The sequence below is a fragment of the Pterocles gutturalis genome, unplaced genomic scaffold (genome assembly GCF_000699245.1).
Source record: "Pterocles gutturalis isolate BGI_N339 unplaced genomic scaffold, ASM69924v1 scaffold4314, whole genome shotgun sequence".
Taxonomy (NCBI): Eukaryota; Metazoa; Chordata; class Aves; order Pterocliformes; family Pteroclidae; genus Pterocles; species Pterocles gutturalis.
In genome coordinates, this window is record NW_010130360.1 from 4,123 (window position 1) to 25,696 (window position 21,574).

Consider the following 21,574-nt stretch of genomic DNA (forward strand, 5'->3'; position numbering starts at 1 on the left):
TCAGCGAGAAAATCCATTTTCACTCTCCAGGACTGTGGGGCTCCTGTTTGTCCAACGCTTACATCCCATGGCAGAGGCAGTGCCCATCAACCCCCTTTCTCTGCGGTGGGGTGGCTCTTGAACTCCTCTTTCAAACGGACTGAGCGGTTGCCGCAGTCCCCAGGCTAGGGATGCTTTCTGCCTCTGGGCTGACTCATGGCATAGCTGGGTTCCTGGGAATAATTCAAACGACTTCTCTGCTGTTATATGATTGCAACAACTGAGTCACGCTTTAATAGCCCACGAACCTCCCAGGAAAGCACACGTGGGCTTCTCGCTGCAGGTGTGCTGTGAAGCTGATGGCCATACATCACCCATTTCACCTCCCTCCTCCTATCTTTCCATTTACCTCCGACCTAACCACAGCCTCACACTTTAAACAACAAAAAAGAACAGAAAAAAAATAATCACAGAATTACTTTCACATTTGCCACCTTTCAGGTTGAGCTTCCCTGGCTGGCCCCACTGTGCCTTTCCGTTCACCCGCAGAGGGTCTCGTACGCTCCACTCGCAGAGCAAGCTGCCCTGCAGGCTTCAGACTACAAACGACCTCCATGTCCGAGTATTTATAAATTAAAACCTGTATGTTCAACGACTGAGAAGCACAACAGTGCTGCTTCACAAATGCCTTGTATCTTTTTGCTTACCCTCTTCATTACCTCCATGGGCCACTTACTTGCTAAAGCATCAGTCGGTCAGGAGGAGGTGCTGGGAAGGAAACGGGCTGCGTGTAACGCAGGTGTAACGCAGGTCACATTCACCAGAGCGGGGGATAATTTTGTGTGTGTTCCTAAGGATGTTTTTGCCTTGCAATCCACTCTCATTTCACCAGCAAGCTTTGGAAATTTAACAGGAGGAACCTCTGTGCAATTTGTGCTCTGCAGGTTCACATCCTTGGTTGTATTAAATATTATTTAAAATAAACCCTAACAGATTAATAATAATTAAAAAAACCTATCTGAAGATCACCCTGTCTGCCAGTCTTTTATGTTCCACTATCACACGCTTTGAAATAACTGAGTTAGCAAGATGCAGTGTTGTCCCATCATCAGCAAGGTCAAGAAAAATCTGAGCCAATACCTGGCTCATAAAACCACTCTTCCTCCCCATGTAGTATTTACACACTGTGGGCAGATTACATTTCCCATAGGAGCTCATTAGTGCTGCTCTTTGCTCAGCATCAGGAAATCTTTTGAAGTTGTCTTTACTCCCAGCTGGTAAAAATTGCTTTTCGTTTCTTCTCCTGACTTGCTGCCCACCGCTCCCCAGTTCTCAAGTGGCATTTTTAGAAAGACCAAAAAACCCCACCGTGCTGCTAACTTTGATGGTGACAAACAAACAAACTGTTGAGTTACATGAACCAAATGTAAGATGAAGAGAGATGCCCTTACCAGACTAACAGGTTAAAACAAGGAACTCTTGTTCCTTGTCAGAGCAAGCAAGGAATTAGTACAGTTTTAATGTTTTAGTTGTGATTTCTGTTTTATGGAGGCCAAATACATAAAACTAGAGGACACAAAGCAGTCTCCCTCGCCTTCACTTTTAAAATGCTGCACACCTACGGAGTGATGCAATGCGCTGATACACCTCCTTAATTGTTTCTTTTGTTCCAAATTTCTGCTGGCTGATGTAACATTAATGAAAAAAGTATAAACCACGACATCACCCTGGCTCCAAAGACCGAACGCTGTGAAATCAGCTAGTTTAGTTAAGCAAGTACCACATATGAACCAAGGTGTAACTAAAAAGCTCTGGATTTGGTGTGATTAAGTGTATGAGCATCCAACTGCTGCACAGTTTCAGCAGACGACAATTTAGTATTTTGATTTAAAGGAGGGAACTCAACAAAGTTAAGCAGCCACTTGCATGTGGACTGAAAAGGGTAAAATATGAAAAAAATCCCCACAAGTGGCTTAAGCCAGAAATCTGCTTTGGTATCTCAGAATCTGCCACTGTCCCAGAAAGGGAGTCCTTACCCTGCTTCCTTCGTCCATCTCTCTTTTAAGGACTAAATGATGCAACCTTCAAACATAAGAGTTCGAAGGACCTATGCGATGGCACCGTGTTGGTACCCGTCCCAACCTGCGCCTGCCTTCCCGGCTTTGTCCTGTCTCCAACCCGAGCAGCAAAGGATCACAGCTTCTGGGTATTTCCAAGCACTAGGAACGTTTTGCATGAGGACATCATCAGAACAGAGGTCTAGGAAGTTTAACAGATAGTTACACTTCACACATTTCTAGTTTTTCATGGCACACAGTGATAAATACCACTGACGTATTTATGAAATAAGGTTATTACAGGCCAACAGCAGGATACCTTCCCTTTCACGGAAATGTTTGAGGGCTCCCGATAATCAGCACTAGGAACGTTTTGCATGAGGACATCATCAGAACAGAGGTCTAGGAAGTTTAACAGATAGTTACACTTCACACATTTCTAGTTTTTCATGGCACACAGTGATAAATACCACTGACGTATTTATGAAATAAGGTTATTACAGGCCAACAGCAGGATACCTTCCCTTTCACGGAAATGTTTGAGGGCTCCCGATAATCAGCGTATTTAAAAGTGACCAAAAGTCTCTGCTGACAGTTTTGGAGCCCTGGTTTGTTACAGACCTCCGAAGGGCTCTTCCTCCTGAAAATCAGACTATCTGCACTCACAGATCTGTATTCTGGCAATAGTTTAGAAATCTATATAAAACAGCTTTATATTACAAAGGGATTTCCATACATACCAATGGGGTAAGAAAGCCAAAGTCTCCGTAAATCCGCAGACCCTCCAAAATTCACTATTTTTCTTTAGTGTGACGATTATCCAGAAGTTTCACCCCAAAAGGGGTGAAAAGGAACCCGCTCTGCTAGTAAGTCTAATTTCAACCTTGGGCTCACTCCATGGCGTGTGCAGAGCCTTTAATTAGAAAATGGATCTCTAGCCAAGCATAGACATTCACCTGCTTTGCATCTTTGTTAGCCTAACGACACCCACCTGCCACGAGGGTTCATCAGGAGCGGGCTGAGCAAGCTTGCTTTGCATCTTCGTTAGCCTAACGACACCCACCTGCCATGAGGGTTCATCAGGAGCGGGCTGAGCAAGCACCGCTTCGGCAAAGTGCGTTCAGGTGTGAGAACCAGTGGTTTGGGGGAACTCAAAGGTCTCTCTCCAGCAGCCAGAACACCGCCTGCATCAGTGGCTCCTGACTTCTTCAGAGGGTTTGCAGACCACTAACTTAGAGGGAGATGCAGAGCTCTCAGAGAGTTAGATGTTCTCAATAATCGACTGCTGAAGTTACAATTTGTAGATACACAAGAGCTGGGCACAGAAATCCAAACTGTGCTGCACAATAATGCTGTAAACAGGAACAGTGTAAAAATCCTTTAAAAGATGATGAAACAGCTCCCTAATAATACACATAGCGATTGATAGATCATTCACTAATCAATTTAATTTCTTCCTATTCTCAGCCCCCAGAACGGTGGTGGGGAGATCAAGAAGGTTGCTGGCAGTGTGTATTACTGCCCCGTGTGTTGCATTAAGAATCTAAAAACACCTGGAGAATGCAGATTTGGCAAAACAAGTATTTATACCTCTTTCACACTGTCTTCGTTATTGAAACCACAGCAAAACACCAGATCCGACTGATTTAGCAGCAGTTGGACAACATTAGAAATGCATTTGGTGAAGACTTTACCAACTGTCTGTTGTCATAGTAACATCCCAGGTAAAAATAATTTCTTGAATAACTTATAAACAGACAGATGGCATAAAACCTCCTACGCTCTCCAAATTAAAGGAGGTTCAGTAAAAGACAGCGTAGATGCCAGGTCTATGAAGTGCTGTGTGTTGAAGAAAGCACGTCTCCAAGGTCTTCCTCGTGCTGTCAGTAACTCACCTCGGGAACGTGAACAAAAGGGAGATCACGGGAAGGGAAAAGATGACACAGAGGTGAAGCCAGCACTCTTTTATGTAGGATTTCCCAAGGGATTACAAAGGTGCCCTGAAATTATGATCTTCCATAAAATAAGGAAATTAATCCAGTATCATCCCAGGGAACAAAAGCTGTTCTTGTAATTCCTAACGCCCTGCCCTGCTTATACTCTTGCTAGGAAATGAGGAATATGACAGCCCGTCACCACAGCCCACAGGCAATGCAGCATCGCACGGGAAATGTGCAAGGCGATTTGAAAGGATTTTTTTCAACGTGACTTTTCTGAAGACAGGAAAGCTGTGAAATCAGTAATATTTATACAAAAGAGAATCCCATTCACCCTAACATCAGGTCAAAGTGCCAATACACGCGAACTGTGACAACGATGGCAGCCACGAAGCAGTCCATCGGCCTCAACCACATCACTTGTGAAATCCAAAATCTCCCTCTCAAGTCATACCCCAACGAAGTCATTTCAGTGTTTTGACTCAACTCCCATATTTCTAAAAATAGGCTGAACGAGAGCTGCTCTTTCTCAACAGAACTGCGGCCAGGGCAGGCTCGTCGAGGCGGCGATCGCAGAACCACCCCAGCTACACTCGCCCTGTTCTTGGGCAGCATCACAAATCCCAATTAAAACCCTGCGCCTTCCCCAAAATAGCGAACAGCTTTCTCCTCAAATGAGCAGATGCTGAGCACTGTTGTCAGAAAAAGCCGGAGCTTTTTTCCAAGTGAAACAGATTGTTCAACATAAAGAATTCAAAATTACTGAGAGACCAGGAAAAGGAGCATTAGATCAAAACACACTTTTCCCTCGTTAGACACTATTTGTGCTTCATTTTTGCATTTTTCTGCCTCTCTAACTAAGCTTCCCTCGCTCCCCTCAATTACTTTTCCCAACAGATGTACAAGAAAAGGGCAGTAATGTTACAACAGTTATTTTGCTTTTCAGAGTTCCGTAGTATCTTTGCCTACAAGTTTTTTAATCCTACATTTACTGGAATTTCCGCCTTCCCTGGCCAAATAAAATCACTCATGATTAAAGAGGAAAAGCAAAGACACGTTCTGTCACAACTTGTCCGTGATCTCTAGTGCACTGTGCTCAGCTTAATGCTGAGAAATAAATACCGCTCCTTTTGTCCCTGAGATCTAATATCTTTGAGTAAATCCTCTGAATAAGTTCTCCAAACAAAAATCAGTTATTTTGTGAAGAAACACTCCCATCTTTTAATATCAACAGTTCTTTAAAGGGTCAAAGAAAAAAAAAAAAAGGATTTTAAATTTTACATCCCCTATTTCCAAGGTAAAAAACCAGTTTGATCTTAATCTATGAACATGTTGTGTTATGTCACAGCAGCAATCTTGATCATGAATTTATTTTTCTCTGCCTGTTTCTGTATAGATTTACATTGATCATCACTTAAAACCATCCTTCAAAGCAACAAATATAATCTCATAAAGAGTAAGTACTCAATGCTATTACTTTTGGTGTGACTACCTGCAAATTAATATGTTTTTTTCCCCTAATGATGTAGCGTTCACAGCTTCAGAGCAGTACGATGCGCTGCCATCACCAGTAATCAAACTGGAGGAATAATTTCATTTAACTCTATAATCAGTATTTGGCTCTCCCAGCCACACTTGGCTTAAAAGTGGAAGGCAGCAGGGATCCTGCCAAACACATACAAACTCTCAAAAAAATCAAACAAAAGCAACTCATGTAAGGAGAGAGTTTAAGCGCAAATTCCAAAAGCACATGGGCAAGTTCTCTTAGAACTACTACTTGGATTAAATCAAGAATAAGTAAGACCTACAACACGAAGTTATTTTACAACAGCCACCAGAAGGATGCTTTTCCCTTCCCCACAGTGTCATTTAAACACTGCGAAACAAGCAAGTCAGGCCCCTCTTTAAATGGAAATGACAGTTGATTGAAGATTAGAACAACCTGTCTCCATTTCAGCTATCCTAACACTGAACCTGGTCAGAATGAAAGGAATTCTTTTACCCACTGGTAAATTTTCTCCCAACTTTAACTCAGATATTGCTGTACAACCCAGCCACAGGGCTGCAGTATCTGTAAGAAATCTCTGCATGCTGAAGCTGTTAGGAATTTTTTCTGCTACCCACAAAGCCAGACAGCAGGTTGAGACACATCACAGCTTTTCTTAACAACACAGCCAAACTGGTTTCAGCTAAAGGCTCTCCAGTTGTTGAGGTGGTTTTCTGGTGTGGTTTTGGGTTTTGTGGGGTTTTTTGTTTGTTTTGGGTTTGGGTTTTTTTAGAAAATATTTACCTGAAGTCTATAGGTATCTAGAGGTCTATAACACAGCAAATATACATTTTTTCGTTTTCAGATCTAAAGAAAGAAATAAAAAGTTGTGTAACTAACTTGTCTCTTCAGAGTCCAGATGGAGCTGAATTCGTTTTGGCTCTGGGATCACTAATTGTAAGTGCCCTGACAACAGCTGAAACTAACAGCAAGTGCATTTATTAGATGGTAACATGTTTATAAAATGCAGTACTGCTTCAAAAAGTCAGTTAAAGAAAAGATATCAAATCAAATTACTAGAGTTAGAAAATACAGCCAACTGCTGTAAAAGAAACTGTTAAGAGCTTTACTTCTATTTGCAAAGTTCTTTTCTCATCCCAGTGACCCACATCTGCAATACTACCTCCTGAAGGCTGTAGGACAACTTCCAATTCTTTCTTCAGCTTCTCGACCATACAAGGAGAAAGGAAAGTACAAGCAACAGCCACTGTAGACACTGTTTCATTTGAGGAACAGTAACATTCAAAGCAGCTCAAATCTCCTCTGCGGAGTCCTGCAAAACCCTTCTGCAATTATCAAATGTGCCAACAGCAAACACCTAAATTATTCAATCAAAACACTTCTCAAATTAGACTTAATTCATGAGTCAGCATAAAGGGTGATTATAACATAGGAAGACAACTGAAAGTAGGGAAAAAATGAAAATGACATCAAACTTGCTAAATATGTATTGTTTATTAAGGCTTGTATTCTCCTAGAGGAAAAAGTTAATCTGATGCTGTCCATTACCCCTTACAGGCAGTAACAGTCCAGAGACAAGAGTTATACGTTCTAAATACAAGTCTAAATGATACAGATTAAACTTTATTTAAATTGGAGGTCCTTTTGGAGTAAATAGTATTCAGAAGATACTTGCTTTCTAATATAGTAAAAGATCCTCTACAATAAACACGTGCAGATTCAGTGTGCTAGAGCAGCGGACATGAGCACCATTTCCATGCTTAATTGGAACTCCAGTTGGTGACAGGTTCTCCGACGGTCCCCTCACTCCACAAAAACATGACAGCAAATTCAGTTTCTTAAAACAGGTTTTTTTTTTTTTTTACTTATCCAACAGAAAAAAAATTAGACATACACACTGTCAATTTTAAACATCTGAGGCATAATCCATCATATTATCCGTACTATCAGTTCCTACGTTAAAGCTCAGCATTATTGGTATAAAAACTTTAAATGGCATTAGGATTTGGGGGGTGGGAGGGAGTAATGAAGGGAAGGATTAAAAATGATCTGCAATTAACTAATAACACCTGAAAGCTGAAACAGGTTTAAACACATTGTCCAAAACCCCTGCAATGTTGATAGCATCACATTATTATTTAATTAAGCTACAAAAACCGTAAAGCAGAATTATGGCTGAGAGAAAGCATCTCGCTCACTCTCGGCAGGATATGGTATAACAAATGCACACTGAAGCACTGGTTAACCCAACGTGAAAGGGAAATATTTTGCAGAGAAACAATTTCACTGACAATTTGATTTTTCTACTAGACAGAAAAAAACAACATGGCGCATTAGCAATTTTAAAAGTGTAATTGTACACATAAATAAAGAGGCATAGCAGCTGCACAAAGGGATCAGAAATTTAGTTTTTTCATTTCAAAATTCTGAAGTGCAGTATCTTAGAAGTTTTTTTAAATGACAAAAATCAATGCATGGTTTCTTACTTCTGCCATGAAGAAAAAGGGTTTGGGAGGAGGCTGAAGGAAGATTTGTCATGTATTCGCCATAATCTCTGTATCTGGCTAGGAACATAATTTCTGCCAAAATAAAGTCTTTGGGAAGCACTGACACTTTAGTATGCTTGTGTATAGGTCCACACTAGGTTAATATAACTGTTTACCAACTTAAAAAAATAAAAAGACACACCTTTATTAATGATTTCTACAGAATTTTACATAGAAAAAAAGATACAAATTAATGCAGATCCACTTGGGCAAAAATAAACTACAATGTACTTAAAGATGCAACAACTTAATTTCCCCTGCACGAGAAGATATATTGGAGCTGAAAGCTTTAGTTTGTCCTGATGCCAGGATACAGCACCAGTATACTTAAATTTTGTTTCTCATAGTCGAATTTAATATCAGTTCTAGTATATATAACAAACTGTATATGTTTATTCTTATTGTTTGTTTCGATTCTGACGTTCCTGCAAAGAGAAAAAAGTTAGAAGTTAAGAAAGATTTTAGAAAATGAACAAATAAAAAGTTTTTTAGTAGTATAACAGCACTAATGTGATCCCAGACAATTACACACTTTGTTAAAACGTTGCTGCTACATTTTGTAAATATATTGTATATACCTGACAAGCCCAAGGACTCAACTTAATACTAAGCGCAGCTTCAAGTGGAACAGCTGAAAGAATACCTGTACGGTCACTTCAAACTGATAGCAGATGAAGGTCCCAGTAAGAAAGGTATGGACTATCAAACATTCCTGAGCAGAAACAGGACCTGCAATATTCTATCTACTTGCTGGATGATTTTAGTTACTGCAGTAGTAGCACAACCAAGAGCTGAAAGGAGATGGTGGATTAGAGAACTCTACAGAACCAGTATAATTTTGAAGCACTCAAATGACTTCAGAGTTTATTCACATTTAATAAAATTAGGATTTGAGCTCTCTAGAAATGCTTTTCCTAGTTCTTCCTATCTGTTCAACTGTTCTGGGAGGCACTGTTAAATACTTCACAAGTAAGGGGAAAAAAATACACATCATCAGGTGGAAGAAAAGTTACGTGCTTTTGCATGGTCTGGTAAAAAACAGCACGGCTAGACTGCTTTCCATTTCATCCCAGTGGTATTTAAAACAGACTGTGGAGTACAGAACTGGCACGTAAAGCCTCCACTTTGTGTACTGTACTTGAAATGCAACAATACGGCACCAAATCCTATTTCAAGCAAAAAAATTGTGAAATAGCCTAAGCATAAACAACAGTCAACTCCTAAACTAACGCCTTCAGATTGTACTTGTTTTGTGGAATCTTTCTGTATAAAAATCATCTTGGAGTTGTTTCTGTTGCAATGTAAAGCTTATTTGCAAATATATCAAACACCATAAATGTAACAGACTGTATTTGCATCTTCAGCTGGTCACAGCACATAATCAGATGAGTTTCTAAAAAAATTGAATATATTGATTTCTGCCTCCAGGCAGAATAATCGTAATACTTCAATTTTCATAATAAAATATATCAATAAAGTCTACTATAAATTCTTAATCAAGACATAAATAAAATATAACAAAATTGTTTCACCAAATCAACAAAACAGACCATGTAAAGGAGTATCATTTTTAAAAAATCTATTTTCCCCCTATCTTTTTACTGTTGACTTATTATGAACTGTCAGTGAAAGTACATTTCTTAGTGGCAGAGTATGAGAACATCTTAGGTGTTGTATGTTCTTAATGAAAAGAACTTACAGCTCCCTGACATTTAAAAAAAAAAAAAAAAAAAAGGTGTTTAGAAAGAATCTAAAACTGAATCATACCAACCCCATTTCAGGCTTCCAGAAAAGTAATTCTTCCATCCTGCTTCCATTTCTAAGGTGGCAAATCCCCTTTACTCTGCTTCACTGCCACACCACACTCATCAGCCCATTCTTTCCCACTGCCACCTTACGTTATTTTTGGTTTTCCATGCAGTCATCCACAGACCCTCATAATCCCACTTTCTTTAAAAGTTGTATTCTTCCATTCTCATGGACTAGTCCCAGATAAATAGGATACAGGCTAGCACCTGAGACTTCTACCTGGTTCCTAGAAAGTATGCTCATGACATTCAGAGACTCAGCTCAGGCTTTGTAATTTAGTAAAAATTGCTATTTATTGAGCAACTTATTAGGCAGTTCCTCCTACCTTGCTGCTTGCTTTCTCTCTCAGGGCTAATCTGAGTCTTCCTTTTAAGAAGTGTCTGAAATCACATAAACTGACAGGGAGGAAACTGATGCAACAGTTCTTCGTGCTCTTGCACATGGCTGCTTTTTAGAAGCTCTACCTCTCAAATTCTCTTCCTTACTGCTGGTTAGCACTACTGCAAGCAAGAACAGGCAGTTTTGTAAGCAACTAACAAAGCTTCATTCATTTGGGCTCTGAAGATCCATTTGGAGCCTTCACAGTTTCTCTTCTCCAGGGGAATTCTCTGATACCTCACTGGGGAGCTCCTGTTGCATACTTCTCCTTCGTGACATTAACATATAGTCTTCAGACACAGGAAAAACTGGTTTTCACAAAACCAGTCAAAATTCTGTTCCCTTCACCTCAGTCTGAAGTAGCTGTCAACTTTCCTACTACACTTTATTTGTTAAGGCCAGTGGGATGAAAGAATTCATCTTCTGACATATTTTTTTTTTAATGAGGAAACACAATTAGTATTAATCTTAAATTAGAAATGTTTTTTAACTGCAGTTTTGGAGGAAGGACAAAATTCTATCCTCAAAAGTTCTGTGTCAATGAAGAAACCATATTGACAGGAAACACACAATGCTAGAAGAAAACGAGTATTTCTAAGTGCCAGCATGCACTAACTAACACTTTACAATATTTAATCACCCAAAGGAGAAATGGTAAGCTTGGTGACTCATAAGCCTTCTAAAATAAAACTGTGCAATTCCAACAGAACCCCAAGGTGCAGGAGTTGGAATAGCTGAGTGCCTTGACACAGAACAGGCAATTTTGTTAAGATTATGCAAGCATCCTTCTAGGAAATCTTGGTAACTAATGCCACATTATACTGTATTTTCTTTTTAAAGAAGCTTTTACACGTTGTAACTTTTTTACATTTTTAAGAGCATGAGCTTTGATCAGAAGAGTTGCTCTCTTTGTGGACCCTGTAGTGGCCCTGGAAACTGACTGAAAAATGCTGGGAGAGTCAGGCAGGATTTCATGCCACTTTTTTGCTATTTCATTCCAGACACCAATATCCTTCTATTACGCCTTTCCCAGGTGCTGGGTCACCAGACTGGGATTAAATAGTTTAATACTATGGCAAATAACAAGCTAGACTTACATCCCAGCATGAACAAATCTTCCCTCAATTCTAGATGATGATACAGTCCTTAAGCAATGCTAGTAACACTGAGGAATCTTTGGTACTTCAGTGAATTTCATCCTGCCTAATCCTCATTTGATGATTTGGTGCTAACACAGAGGTTCTCAGATCAGTTCAACTCAGAAAGCACACACTGGAGCTTACTCGGTACACACTAGTTAAGGAAACACTGGCTAGCAACAAACTGTAACCATCTAAAGAACAGAACTCAAATGCCAGCACAAACTTTTCAAAAAAAAAAAAGTTTGTGTCCATATCCTGCAAAGAAAATGTTCTAGTAACCAGCTGGACGTCTAAAATTCATTTAGTCAATGAAGGGGAAAATATTAAATTTCAACAGAACTGAAATGCCAGCACAAACTTTTTAAAAAAAAATAAAAGTTTAAGTGTGTCCATATCCTGCAAAGCAAATGTTCTAGTAACCAGCTGGACGTCTAAAATTCATTTAGTCAATGAAGGGGAAAATATTAACTTTCCAGACAGAATGCAAGCCAACAAGCAGTACCTCATTTTTCATTCCCTCACTGTTGATCTGCTTTACCTCTCTAGCACTATTAACTTCCTCAGTGTACTTCAATTGCCTCTGTATCACCCTATTTTCTAAGCTATTCGGAGGAATCTAAGAAATGTTAAATTAGACTTCAGAGTTTATTTTCTGAATGTGTCATACAAGCTAGAACCCCAGCTGTAAATGAGACAGAAAAAATGCGTTCTTTTGAAAAACTAATCCTATTATAAAGCAATGACCTGGGTATGAATATTGTATGAGCACTTGAACTCAAAGTGGAAATAGTTGTGTCTATGAAAATAACCCACAGTGGGATCAGCCCAACAGCTGAACATCAGTCCCCTGAGCTACAACAAAGCAGAGGAAGTTTGGTGTTCAGTATGCAGCCATCAGGATCTTCCTCGGGCCAGTAAGTTAACTGTTCCAGACTAGGTCTCCCATCACTTTCCCAGTACTCTCACTCCTTAACCATGCACGTTATTCTCTCCTCCAGACTTATCAGCAAACCACAGGGAGACTCAGCATTTAAAAAAAACCAAAGCAATCAGCCGCATACACTGTGAACACTGGACAAAGGAAACCAGGTCTGACTTACAGAAGATGGTCTCCTACATAAAGGAACACCTCTAAGACACAGGTTGATTTAAATACTGAATTGCTAACTGTCTGCTGGAGGAATGAAGTGTTGAAGTAAAGGCTTTTAGGTTTTAGCCTGTGGAACCCCACAGGGAGCATACAAGAAAAGCTTCAAATCTTAAGCTCTCCTTCCCTGCTGTGTTGAGGTATACTATGGACATGTCTCTGATGGCTAGGAAAAGTCAAGCTACAAAGTTCTCAAGAAACTGATCTCCTTTTCTCTCACAATTTAAGGACAGATTCTGTGAAGATAGTTTAAAACAATTTTATCTGCACTTTTAAACAGCAACAAAACCTTTAAAATGGCAACTTAAATTTCAGCTCTAGAAACATACACTGTCTCTGCTTCAAAAGCATTTTGAAGCAAGTGTGAGCTGCACTGAACTAGCCTGTCAAATAAATGCTTTATTTGAAATGCTATATGAAAACAGTCTATGAAACACCATCAACATCAAGCAACTTTGTCACTTAACTAGTAAGTACACATGCCAACATTTTGTCAGTCCGTTAATTCTAGCCTGCCTAATTAGAATAAGGTATTCTTGAAACTGAGGTCACGGGATGGACAGGGACAGATGTCTCTTGCAGCAGACTAAGAGCCATGAAAGTGTATACAAGTTTTTACAACACTTTCCCAGTTATTGCCCAAACTTCTCTTACTACATCTTCACTCAAGACTTCATTTCAAGAATTAGACAGATTAGAGCTGGGAACCGAAAGCCTTTATTTACCCAAATAATAATACATTTCACTTCATCAGCAGAAATGCAATCTTTCTAGCACTATTCCAGAAATTTTATGCAACTATTTCTTTTCCAGATAAATCAAGTGAACAAACAAGATCAGGCTTCTTGCTCTTAAAGGTGATGTACAAATTTCAAATGCCAACAGAGGTATCTATTTTGATAGCCCAGTTTAGTCAAACAGTGTGAAAACACCTCATATTTATAAGGCAAAAAACTTAAGTGGCAATCATTGGCAGAATCCAATTCTGAAACAAAAACTACTTCTAGTTTATTAACCATTTTAAGATAAAAAAAAAATCAAACTCCAAAAAACTGGACATGTCCTTTACCTGCATTACTGCTTAGTTTTCTGCTTTGACACTCACTAGCTATGAAATTGTCACAAATAAGCATCAGTTTGTTTTTTGTGTTGTTAAACACACACAAAACCATCAAGTTGGGATGTATTAAAAACATTTTGAATTCCTACTTACATTTTTTCCACCATAGCAGCCTTCACATTTCATTTTCCCCATATCTGTGTATAAAATAAATTTTTTAATAAGTTTACCTTCCGCACCACCTCCTCCTCTTCTTGGCGCTTTTCATAATGAGAAAAGTCATCAAAGATGGAGGTCGTGTGCTTGTAAGTAGCAATAATTTTAAGCACTTGTTTTGCTTTTTCTAAGGGCACCTCCTGTGTATCACGGGAGTTTGTAACGGGTTTGTTGTCATTGTTCTCCAGCCTGATGTGTCGGAGTTGGTTGTTGGGCACATCCTTCACAAAGATCCACTTGACATCAAATTTCCCCTTCCACTTGTCCTGAGACCAGACACCTGCACTGGTGCCATAGTCCACAGGTGATTTCATCTCGGCTACTCCACAGAAGTGTCCACTGCCATTGACACTGAACAGCAAGTAGACTGGACCCTTGCTATTCATGGACCGAAAAGCACTGTCCAGGCGTTTGTTGCCATGTTCCGTACTACACCAAATAGAATACTTAATGGAACGATGAATATCATCCTCAGAATAGCTCTTTATTATGAACACACGTCCATTTTTAAGGTTCCACTCAAAATCTTTAGGGTTATAGCTGTGAGCAGCTTTCAGTTTTTCAAGAACAGGATGGGACTCACCACTTGGAACAGGGTTAGGCTGGGTACTGCCAGCTGAGTTGCTGTCATTACCAGTTCCTCCACTTTGGCCAAAAGCTGCATTTCTGTTGCGAGGAGCTACCCAGCGATTTTGGGGTGGCTGCTGAGGGGTCTGATACTGTGGCTGAGTCAATGGAGGAGGCTGAGTTGGAACAGGCTGAACAATCTGTTGCTGTGGCTGTGGAACAGACTGAGGAGAAGGTATCTGTTGGGGGGCAGGAACTTTTGCCACAGGACCCTTATTGTCCCAAGTACCTATGTCCATATTATGCTTTATAGGTGGAGGAGGCAAAGCTCCTCCGATTACAGGTCCAGTTTTTGTTTTCATTTTAGGCTGTGGTTTCGCAGGCTTGCTAGCAATAGCAGCCCAAGAGGTTGGTTTAGATACTGGCAAGTTTACATTAGATCCACCATTACCAGAGAGGGGACCTGTCATCCCAGCATTGTTGACAACAGAACCTACTGTTTTCACCGCAGAAGTTGTAACATCTCCGCCAATCTTAAGTCCAACCATTCCCTGTTCAATACTGTTCATTCCTGGAGCTTTATTTAATGTATCATTATGAAATCCTGTTTGTCCATCCACAATGGTACCACCCAGGGAACTAGGCGGGTAGCTGTAACTGCTCCCATATGCTGAACTTTGAGTCTGCTGTCCTTGCGATCCGCTTGTTCCCCAAGCTGAGAAAGCAGGATTTTCAGGGAAAAAGTTAAACCGGTGTTGATAGATATTATTTCCCAGACCCCCAGGTTGTCCAAAAACAGCATCGTGCATAAAATGATGATCTCCATTACTGAGCTGTCCATAGGTGGTGAGATAGGGGATAGGAGGATCTCCTCCTGTAGACCATGGTGCTTCACTGAGAGAATAGGGGAACCCAATAGATGGTGGATAGTAACTGGATAGATAAGGATCAGTCATGGACGGATAGCTACTGTTCTGTTAAAGAAAAAAAAAAAAAGGGTAACTTCAGATATAAATAACCCCTTCATTTATAAATAGCCACAACACTGTTCATCACCAAATAGAAAAGAACAATAGAGACAAGGTAATTTAATTTCTAATTACAGATCTTAGTTCACACTCCAAGAAAGATTCAGGGTTAATATGCAGTATCGGGGCATTTCTAATATACCCCAGGACTAGTGGGTAACAATGAGGTTAGTACTCGAGATTATGAGACCATGTAAACTGGATTATATTACAAAGGGTATTTAGTGGCTTCTTCTAGAATTATTTAATCTACCAATACCCCAAAATATTTCAAGGAACTTATATAACAATATATTTTGTGTCTTACAGCACTAAGGATATTTTGCATTTCTAGATCACTACAAGGGAGAAACTTCAGATGAAATTACTTTAATATGACAGCACGTAACAGAAAATATGACGACAGTCCTCATTATGGAATTGTTTTGAGGGGCGAACAGTTCCCAACAAGCAAAACATACCTGAAGTGGTAAAACATGCAAAGGCTACTTCTGACAGAGATGATCCCAGTGAGATCACACGCTATGAAGCATGCTAAGTTTGCTGCAAGTAGACCTCATGACTAGGAACTGAAATTAAGGGGACTGGTATACTAGAGACAAATATGAGCAAATACCGCATCTAAACCGTTTGAGAAAGACTCTATTGTCTTTTGCAAAAGTCTCTTCCTCCCTCAGTAGTAAAGGTACAACTGTGCAAGACTGCTTCTGACTGTCCTTCCAAACAGGCCATCTTTTCTGCTCTATGAAATAAGAGATGTTAAAACCAGCAGATCCTCCTCTGGAATTCTAGCTTTTCTTCCAACTGCTTCTTAGACCAAGTGTTCTTAGACCTTTCCTTCCACTCCAAATCTTCTGCTGACACCTGATTTCAAAGCATTCCATATGTTTCTCATATTCAACAATACAAAAGAATAGAGAATATTAAAAAATAGGTTTTGTTCCTTTTTAAATAAACTTGAAGCATATATATTTGAGACCTTCCAAACTGACACGCTAACTGTAATTACCAGTGAGGGGGAGGGAAGGTCAACATCTCCTGTTCATGAGTCAAACAGTAGCTAGCCTTTCCTTATTCAAGGAGAAAGATTATTTTAACAGGAACTAAGATTTCTTTGAAACTGCAAGATTTCAAACTTGAAAAAAATATGTATCGGCAAAACTGGACTGAAACTTCAGTCATTTCCAAAAATGAGATTATTTCTCAGCTCATTCAAAAAATGAAGTAAAAAACCTTCTTGCTGAAGATAAGCATACCTAACTGATACAGTCATTTTTCAATCACTCCCTTCCATGACAGCCCAGAGTAATTCAATATCCTTACTTTCCTTATACAGAATGATACTAGAAAATGCCTCCAAGATTTACATACAGTACTGCAAACACTTCTGAGAGGTAAACAGACTAAATCCAGTGTTATTGATTCAAAAGAAATCATGTCTGCCACTGTTCATGCTGCCTTTATTTACGTGCAAATTCTATCATTAAAAAGAGGTACACAATCCACCTTCTGATGAGAAGATCCTCTAACATGTATTAAATTTCCTGAGACTCACAAGCTAAAATAATCAATATTTAGCTATGAAAGCATCATTTTCCTGAAAGACTTTACTTTGAGATTGCTATGTGTTGTATCTTACAGTGTTAATATTAAGAAAAATGTAAAAACAAATGCAGGTGAAAGGGAGGAGATATAAATTGTTCTTTGGAGATACTTATGTTCATATATTCTACAGATTTAGAATTTGAGACCAAAAAGAACAAGCCTAGAAAAAGCAGGTGTTTTGTCCTAAAATACTTCTGCTAAAGGATACTAGACAATTCCTGAGACTGTCACCTCCTGTCACACAGCCTGTAAAGTTTCCACAAGGATTCTAACAAGATTAAAGGAAAGTTTCAGCAGACATCCTGACAAAACATTCAATCTATTTTGACTGGCTTTATGCCAGATTGTGTAAAAGAAACCCTGACAGAAGTCCTTCACTGCAACAGCAGAACATTTATTTCAACAAACTCATCTGTGACCTTTCTGCACTCTTTCATATCCCTTGGGATTTTTTTTTTATTTAAAAAAACCAACCAAACCCAACCGTTCTACTAATTAGAAAGGGAATCCTTCTTTCTCCCAAAGAGCACTGCCTGCCAGTTAATTCCCTGTTCCTTATGAATAACCTTTTGGTTCTGGATGACATTACATGAGGGATGACTTTCTTGCTTTGAGTATAACTTTGTATATCACTACTCTGTATCACTCGGTTCTCTTTGCATTTAAAAGCACTTTTAGTGTGCTTTGTAACCAAAACCTATCCCACCTCCAATTTGATCTGTACTAACTACTGCTACTACTAGAATCTTTATGGAAAGAAAAGTTGGCACCACTACTTAGGTGCAGTTTTCAACAGAAAGATGGAAGACAAATATATTTTATTTGATTATACAACATGCTCAATACTCATTTTAAAGACTCATTTGTATTTTTAAAAGATTAAATTAACACAATATTACCAACCTACATTTTATCATTGATGTCAAATATATTTCTGTGTCAGCTGGGGTTTTAATTCCTTAAGCATTTTTTTAAATTTCTTAAGTATTTGTTTAAAGTATCCAGTTGGTTTCAAATCTTTTCAAGTCACTTATATTTCACAGTAATTTTAAAGGGCTGAATAACTAGATAACAAGGCTTTGTTCCAAAACATGGTTGTCTTCAGTAGAAAAATCTCACAGTACTAATCAATGCTGTCACTTTCCACTTCAAATTGTAAGACAACCTACACAATTGTTTCTTGCAGCACACCAATTTCTTACTGCAGCATAAATAAATTGGTCAATGGAGCTACACTTTCATGTAGGAAAACTTCATTAGAATTATGGACACACTAATAGTCACAGCGTTTTTTCCATTTAAACCTAATAACTGGGCTTGTTGACATCTAAGACAAATTTCCTAGAATTAAACATAATAGATGGTTCTACATTTTTTCTATATGAAGTTTAATGTTCAGTACAGTTCACATTAGAAAAACATAACTTAGTTTTAAGTAATTAGAAATTACATACAAATGTGATGGAGTGCAATTTCAAAACATTAGAGAAAGGTGAAAACCTTAATTTCTTTCAAAATTAATTTTGTATTAAAAAGGGAAAATTTTACTTCCTTTTTCCCCACAGACTTCCTGCTTTTATACCTGCTACAGTACATTAATTCCAGAGAAGAGGGAGTGTTTCCCATTAAATCATTTTAACTCTGTGTAAGCCTGGAGAACATGTCTATGCTGCAGAGGACTATGAAGCTTAGCTCGGGAGCTGGAACCTACACAGCACAGAGCTTGTAAGACAATTGACGTTGTCATATATACACTTGTCCTGCTCTCCACATTGGTGTGTCTCGATTGCTTCCACGATGGGAACGTGTTCCAGTATATCTATATTGTGCTAAAGCTTGCACCCTTCCCGAAAGCTGCTATGATCCAAAACAAACTCATAACACAGTTCCATGTATCTGACTGCCCTAACAAAAACGTTTAGTCAAAGAACTATTTCAATTGGAAGATATGTTCAATTATAATGATATTTAAGCCATGGATGTTGATTTAACATACATTATGATGAACTGGATTATACTGAGAGTTTACATTACAGCACTTACCCTTAAACCAACATATTTTTAATTCTTAAAACATTTCAGAGGACATGGAAGAACAAGAGTATCTGCTGAAGTGGGACAACTCTACAAGCTATCTAGAAAGCATCAAAACCAAATTTCAGCTCTGCTAATTTCTAGGACTATAGAAATTATACAAATCAGGAGAGTCCAAGAGCAGAACCTTCAGACTCCCACATGCAACTCATCTATCAAACAACTGTAAGATCACGTAGTCTGTCACAGTCCAACCATATCAATAACCTGCAATTCGAGGAGCAATCAGCAGACACTAGCTGGAGCATTAACTTAGTTTTCACTTGTGGCCATCTGGATATGCAGAGTAATATTAGCTTTGTGAGCACAAATGCTAGTTGTATTAGCAAGTAACACAATATGCTAGTCATTTCTTTTTCCATTTCTATTTAAGGAATTTGCTCCCTCAACACAATCCTATGAACTGAGTGCCATCAGCATGCTTATGAAAAATAACTAAGTTAAAAATACACCAACCTGATTGGACTGCCCAGAAAGGTAAGGTTCAAAATCATTGTCATGAACTGTATCCTTCTGATGTAACGAACCATTTTGTACTAGAAGAAAAAGGTTACAACACATTAGAATCCTGCTTAGTAGCATTTCAGCAAAGAGTTCTACCCTGCGTTATTTTACGAAAACCCATATTTCTCCTTCACAGCATGAAGACTCAGAAAAAGATCAAGGGATGGCATTTTTCTGCAAAACGGTTTCTTTTTATATTACTGTTTATAAAACTAAATTTGAGTAAATTTAAAAATTAAAAAACCTCAACTCTACAGTGAAGACTGAATAGACAACTCACGAATTAACTCTGAACAAAAAAAATATTATTGACAAGGATTTTGTGAAAAATATTGGGAAACAACATCTATTGTTCTGGTCCATAATTAGAAGCCTCAGAAAGTAATTCACAGTTCTCCCAGCACGTGTTATTCACTGCTTGCTTAAGTTGGCTAAAATAAGATGAGGTTACATTTAATTATGAAATAGAGACTGTTAAGTGACTTGAAATCCTGACATTTTCAGGAAAATTTAAGTCTCAACTTTCTTATGTGTAAAACAGAGATATCTGCCATAATCAGAGGCCAACTTAAGCATAACTGGATGTGTAAAAAACATTCAAAACCCATCACTGAAAGATACACAAAACCCAAACTTTTTTTAGGTCACTTCAAACAACTTTGGTTTATGCTTTATATTTAAGAAAACAGGGTCAAACACATTATGTGATAGATAAATAAAGCAACAATTTCACAGAACAGCTAAACTAAACTAAAAGTAACATTGAACCAAACAGGATGTTTAGTAAACAACTTTGGAAATTTACTAGAATATTTCTGCAAAGTTTGTCAGGGAGAGTAGAGGTGAAAGTGTATTTACAAACATAGGAAATAGCTTCAAACTTTCTGTAACTAGGAGTAGTTGGATTTTTAAGGCAGGTTAGATATATTAAAGAGCACTCATGAGTTGCTAGTTTCTAAGCCTAAACAGCTACACACTTATCAGCAATCACAGTAATAATCGTTATTTTCTTAGATGACTTATTAATTTCAAATGAAGCACAGGAGTTATAATCAGAGGTTAACTATTTTTTATTTCTAATTCCTTAAATAATTAAGTTTGTAAACTTCCATATGGCAGCTAGTACATATATCAGCCAACAGCAGACCAGTAACACAATTATTCATATGGCAGGAAGAGACTACGCAGAAGTATGTAAAAAAGTATCTTGAATAAGCACATCCTTGGGACTTTATGTAAAAATCTGCTTTATTTTAAGGAAATAAAGATTATTACTATGTTTAGTACTAACACATAATCCTTCCCACTGTAAACTCAGTAGCATTAAGTGGGATGCAAGCAAGCTTGTATGAGTAACAGTTGGTTATTTTTGAAACACAGCACAACTCCCTTTGTTCCAGGTGTTATCCACAGGTACTAAGAGCAATACTTTTCTGCTCACCTACAGGGACCTGCATAATTAATCTGTTAGAGTAACAATTTAAACGACCAGATCCCAGCATGATCCTCACCTTTATTATCCTGTCCTTTCGGTCTCTGGGAAGCCATGGCACATGACGGAGTAAAGGAAAGGAAAAAAAAAAAAAAAAGAGAAGAGAAATAAAAAAGTTAATTTGAGAAAAAAAGCTTATATTGGCACTGCAAAACACACAGCTTTTGAGGAGGGATAAGAGGCTCAGAAAGATGGCTAACAGCTTATCAGGGCTTGGTTAAACTGGGGTTGAGGAGTGTGTTTCACGCACCATTCAGCACTGGCCTGCCTCAGAAACGGCCCAGGCTCTCGAAAGACAGTGGGAACATGCTGTGCCCACGGAGGAACTTAACAAGAAAGATTAAGGTCCAAAGAAGCCGGGAGGGAGAGGAAAAGCAAAAAGGCCCCCCCGGGCCCGGACGCAGGCACCGGCCCGCAAGGGAAACCCCCCCGCCCCCGGCTGTGGAGAAGGAGGCAGGCCCCGCGCTCCGCTTCCCCCCTTACCTGAGGGTCAACGCTTGTGGCAG

At 38.8% G+C, this 21,574-nt stretch overlaps 1 protein-coding gene across 2 annotated transcripts; it reads right to left on the bottom strand.

The window, feature by feature from the left end:
• Positions 1-6,955: 6,955 nt before the first annotated feature.
• YTHDF1 (YTH domain family, member 1) lies at positions 6,956-21,568 on the bottom strand. 2 transcript variants are annotated; one of them, XM_010080187.1, is made up of 5 exons: positions 21,552-21,568; positions 21,088-21,112; positions 19,529-19,608; positions 13,793-15,319; positions 6,956-8,451 (listed from the first exon to the last, which is right to left on the bottom strand). In XM_010080187.1, exons 4-5 carry the CDS (start codon positions 15,299-15,301, stop codon positions 8,425-8,427), a joined length of 1,536 nt encoding a protein of 511 aa, XP_010078489.1. In that variant the 5' UTR covers positions 15,302-15,319; positions 19,529-19,608; positions 21,088-21,112; positions 21,552-21,568; the 3' UTR covers positions 6,956-8,424. The 2 variants fall into 2 exon arrangements, with proteins under 2 accessions (XP_010078489.1, XP_010078488.1); XM_010080186.1 differs by lacking the exon at positions 21,552-21,568 and having other exon boundaries at positions 21,088-21,174.
• Between the last annotated feature and the right edge of the window lie 6 nt (positions 21,569-21,574).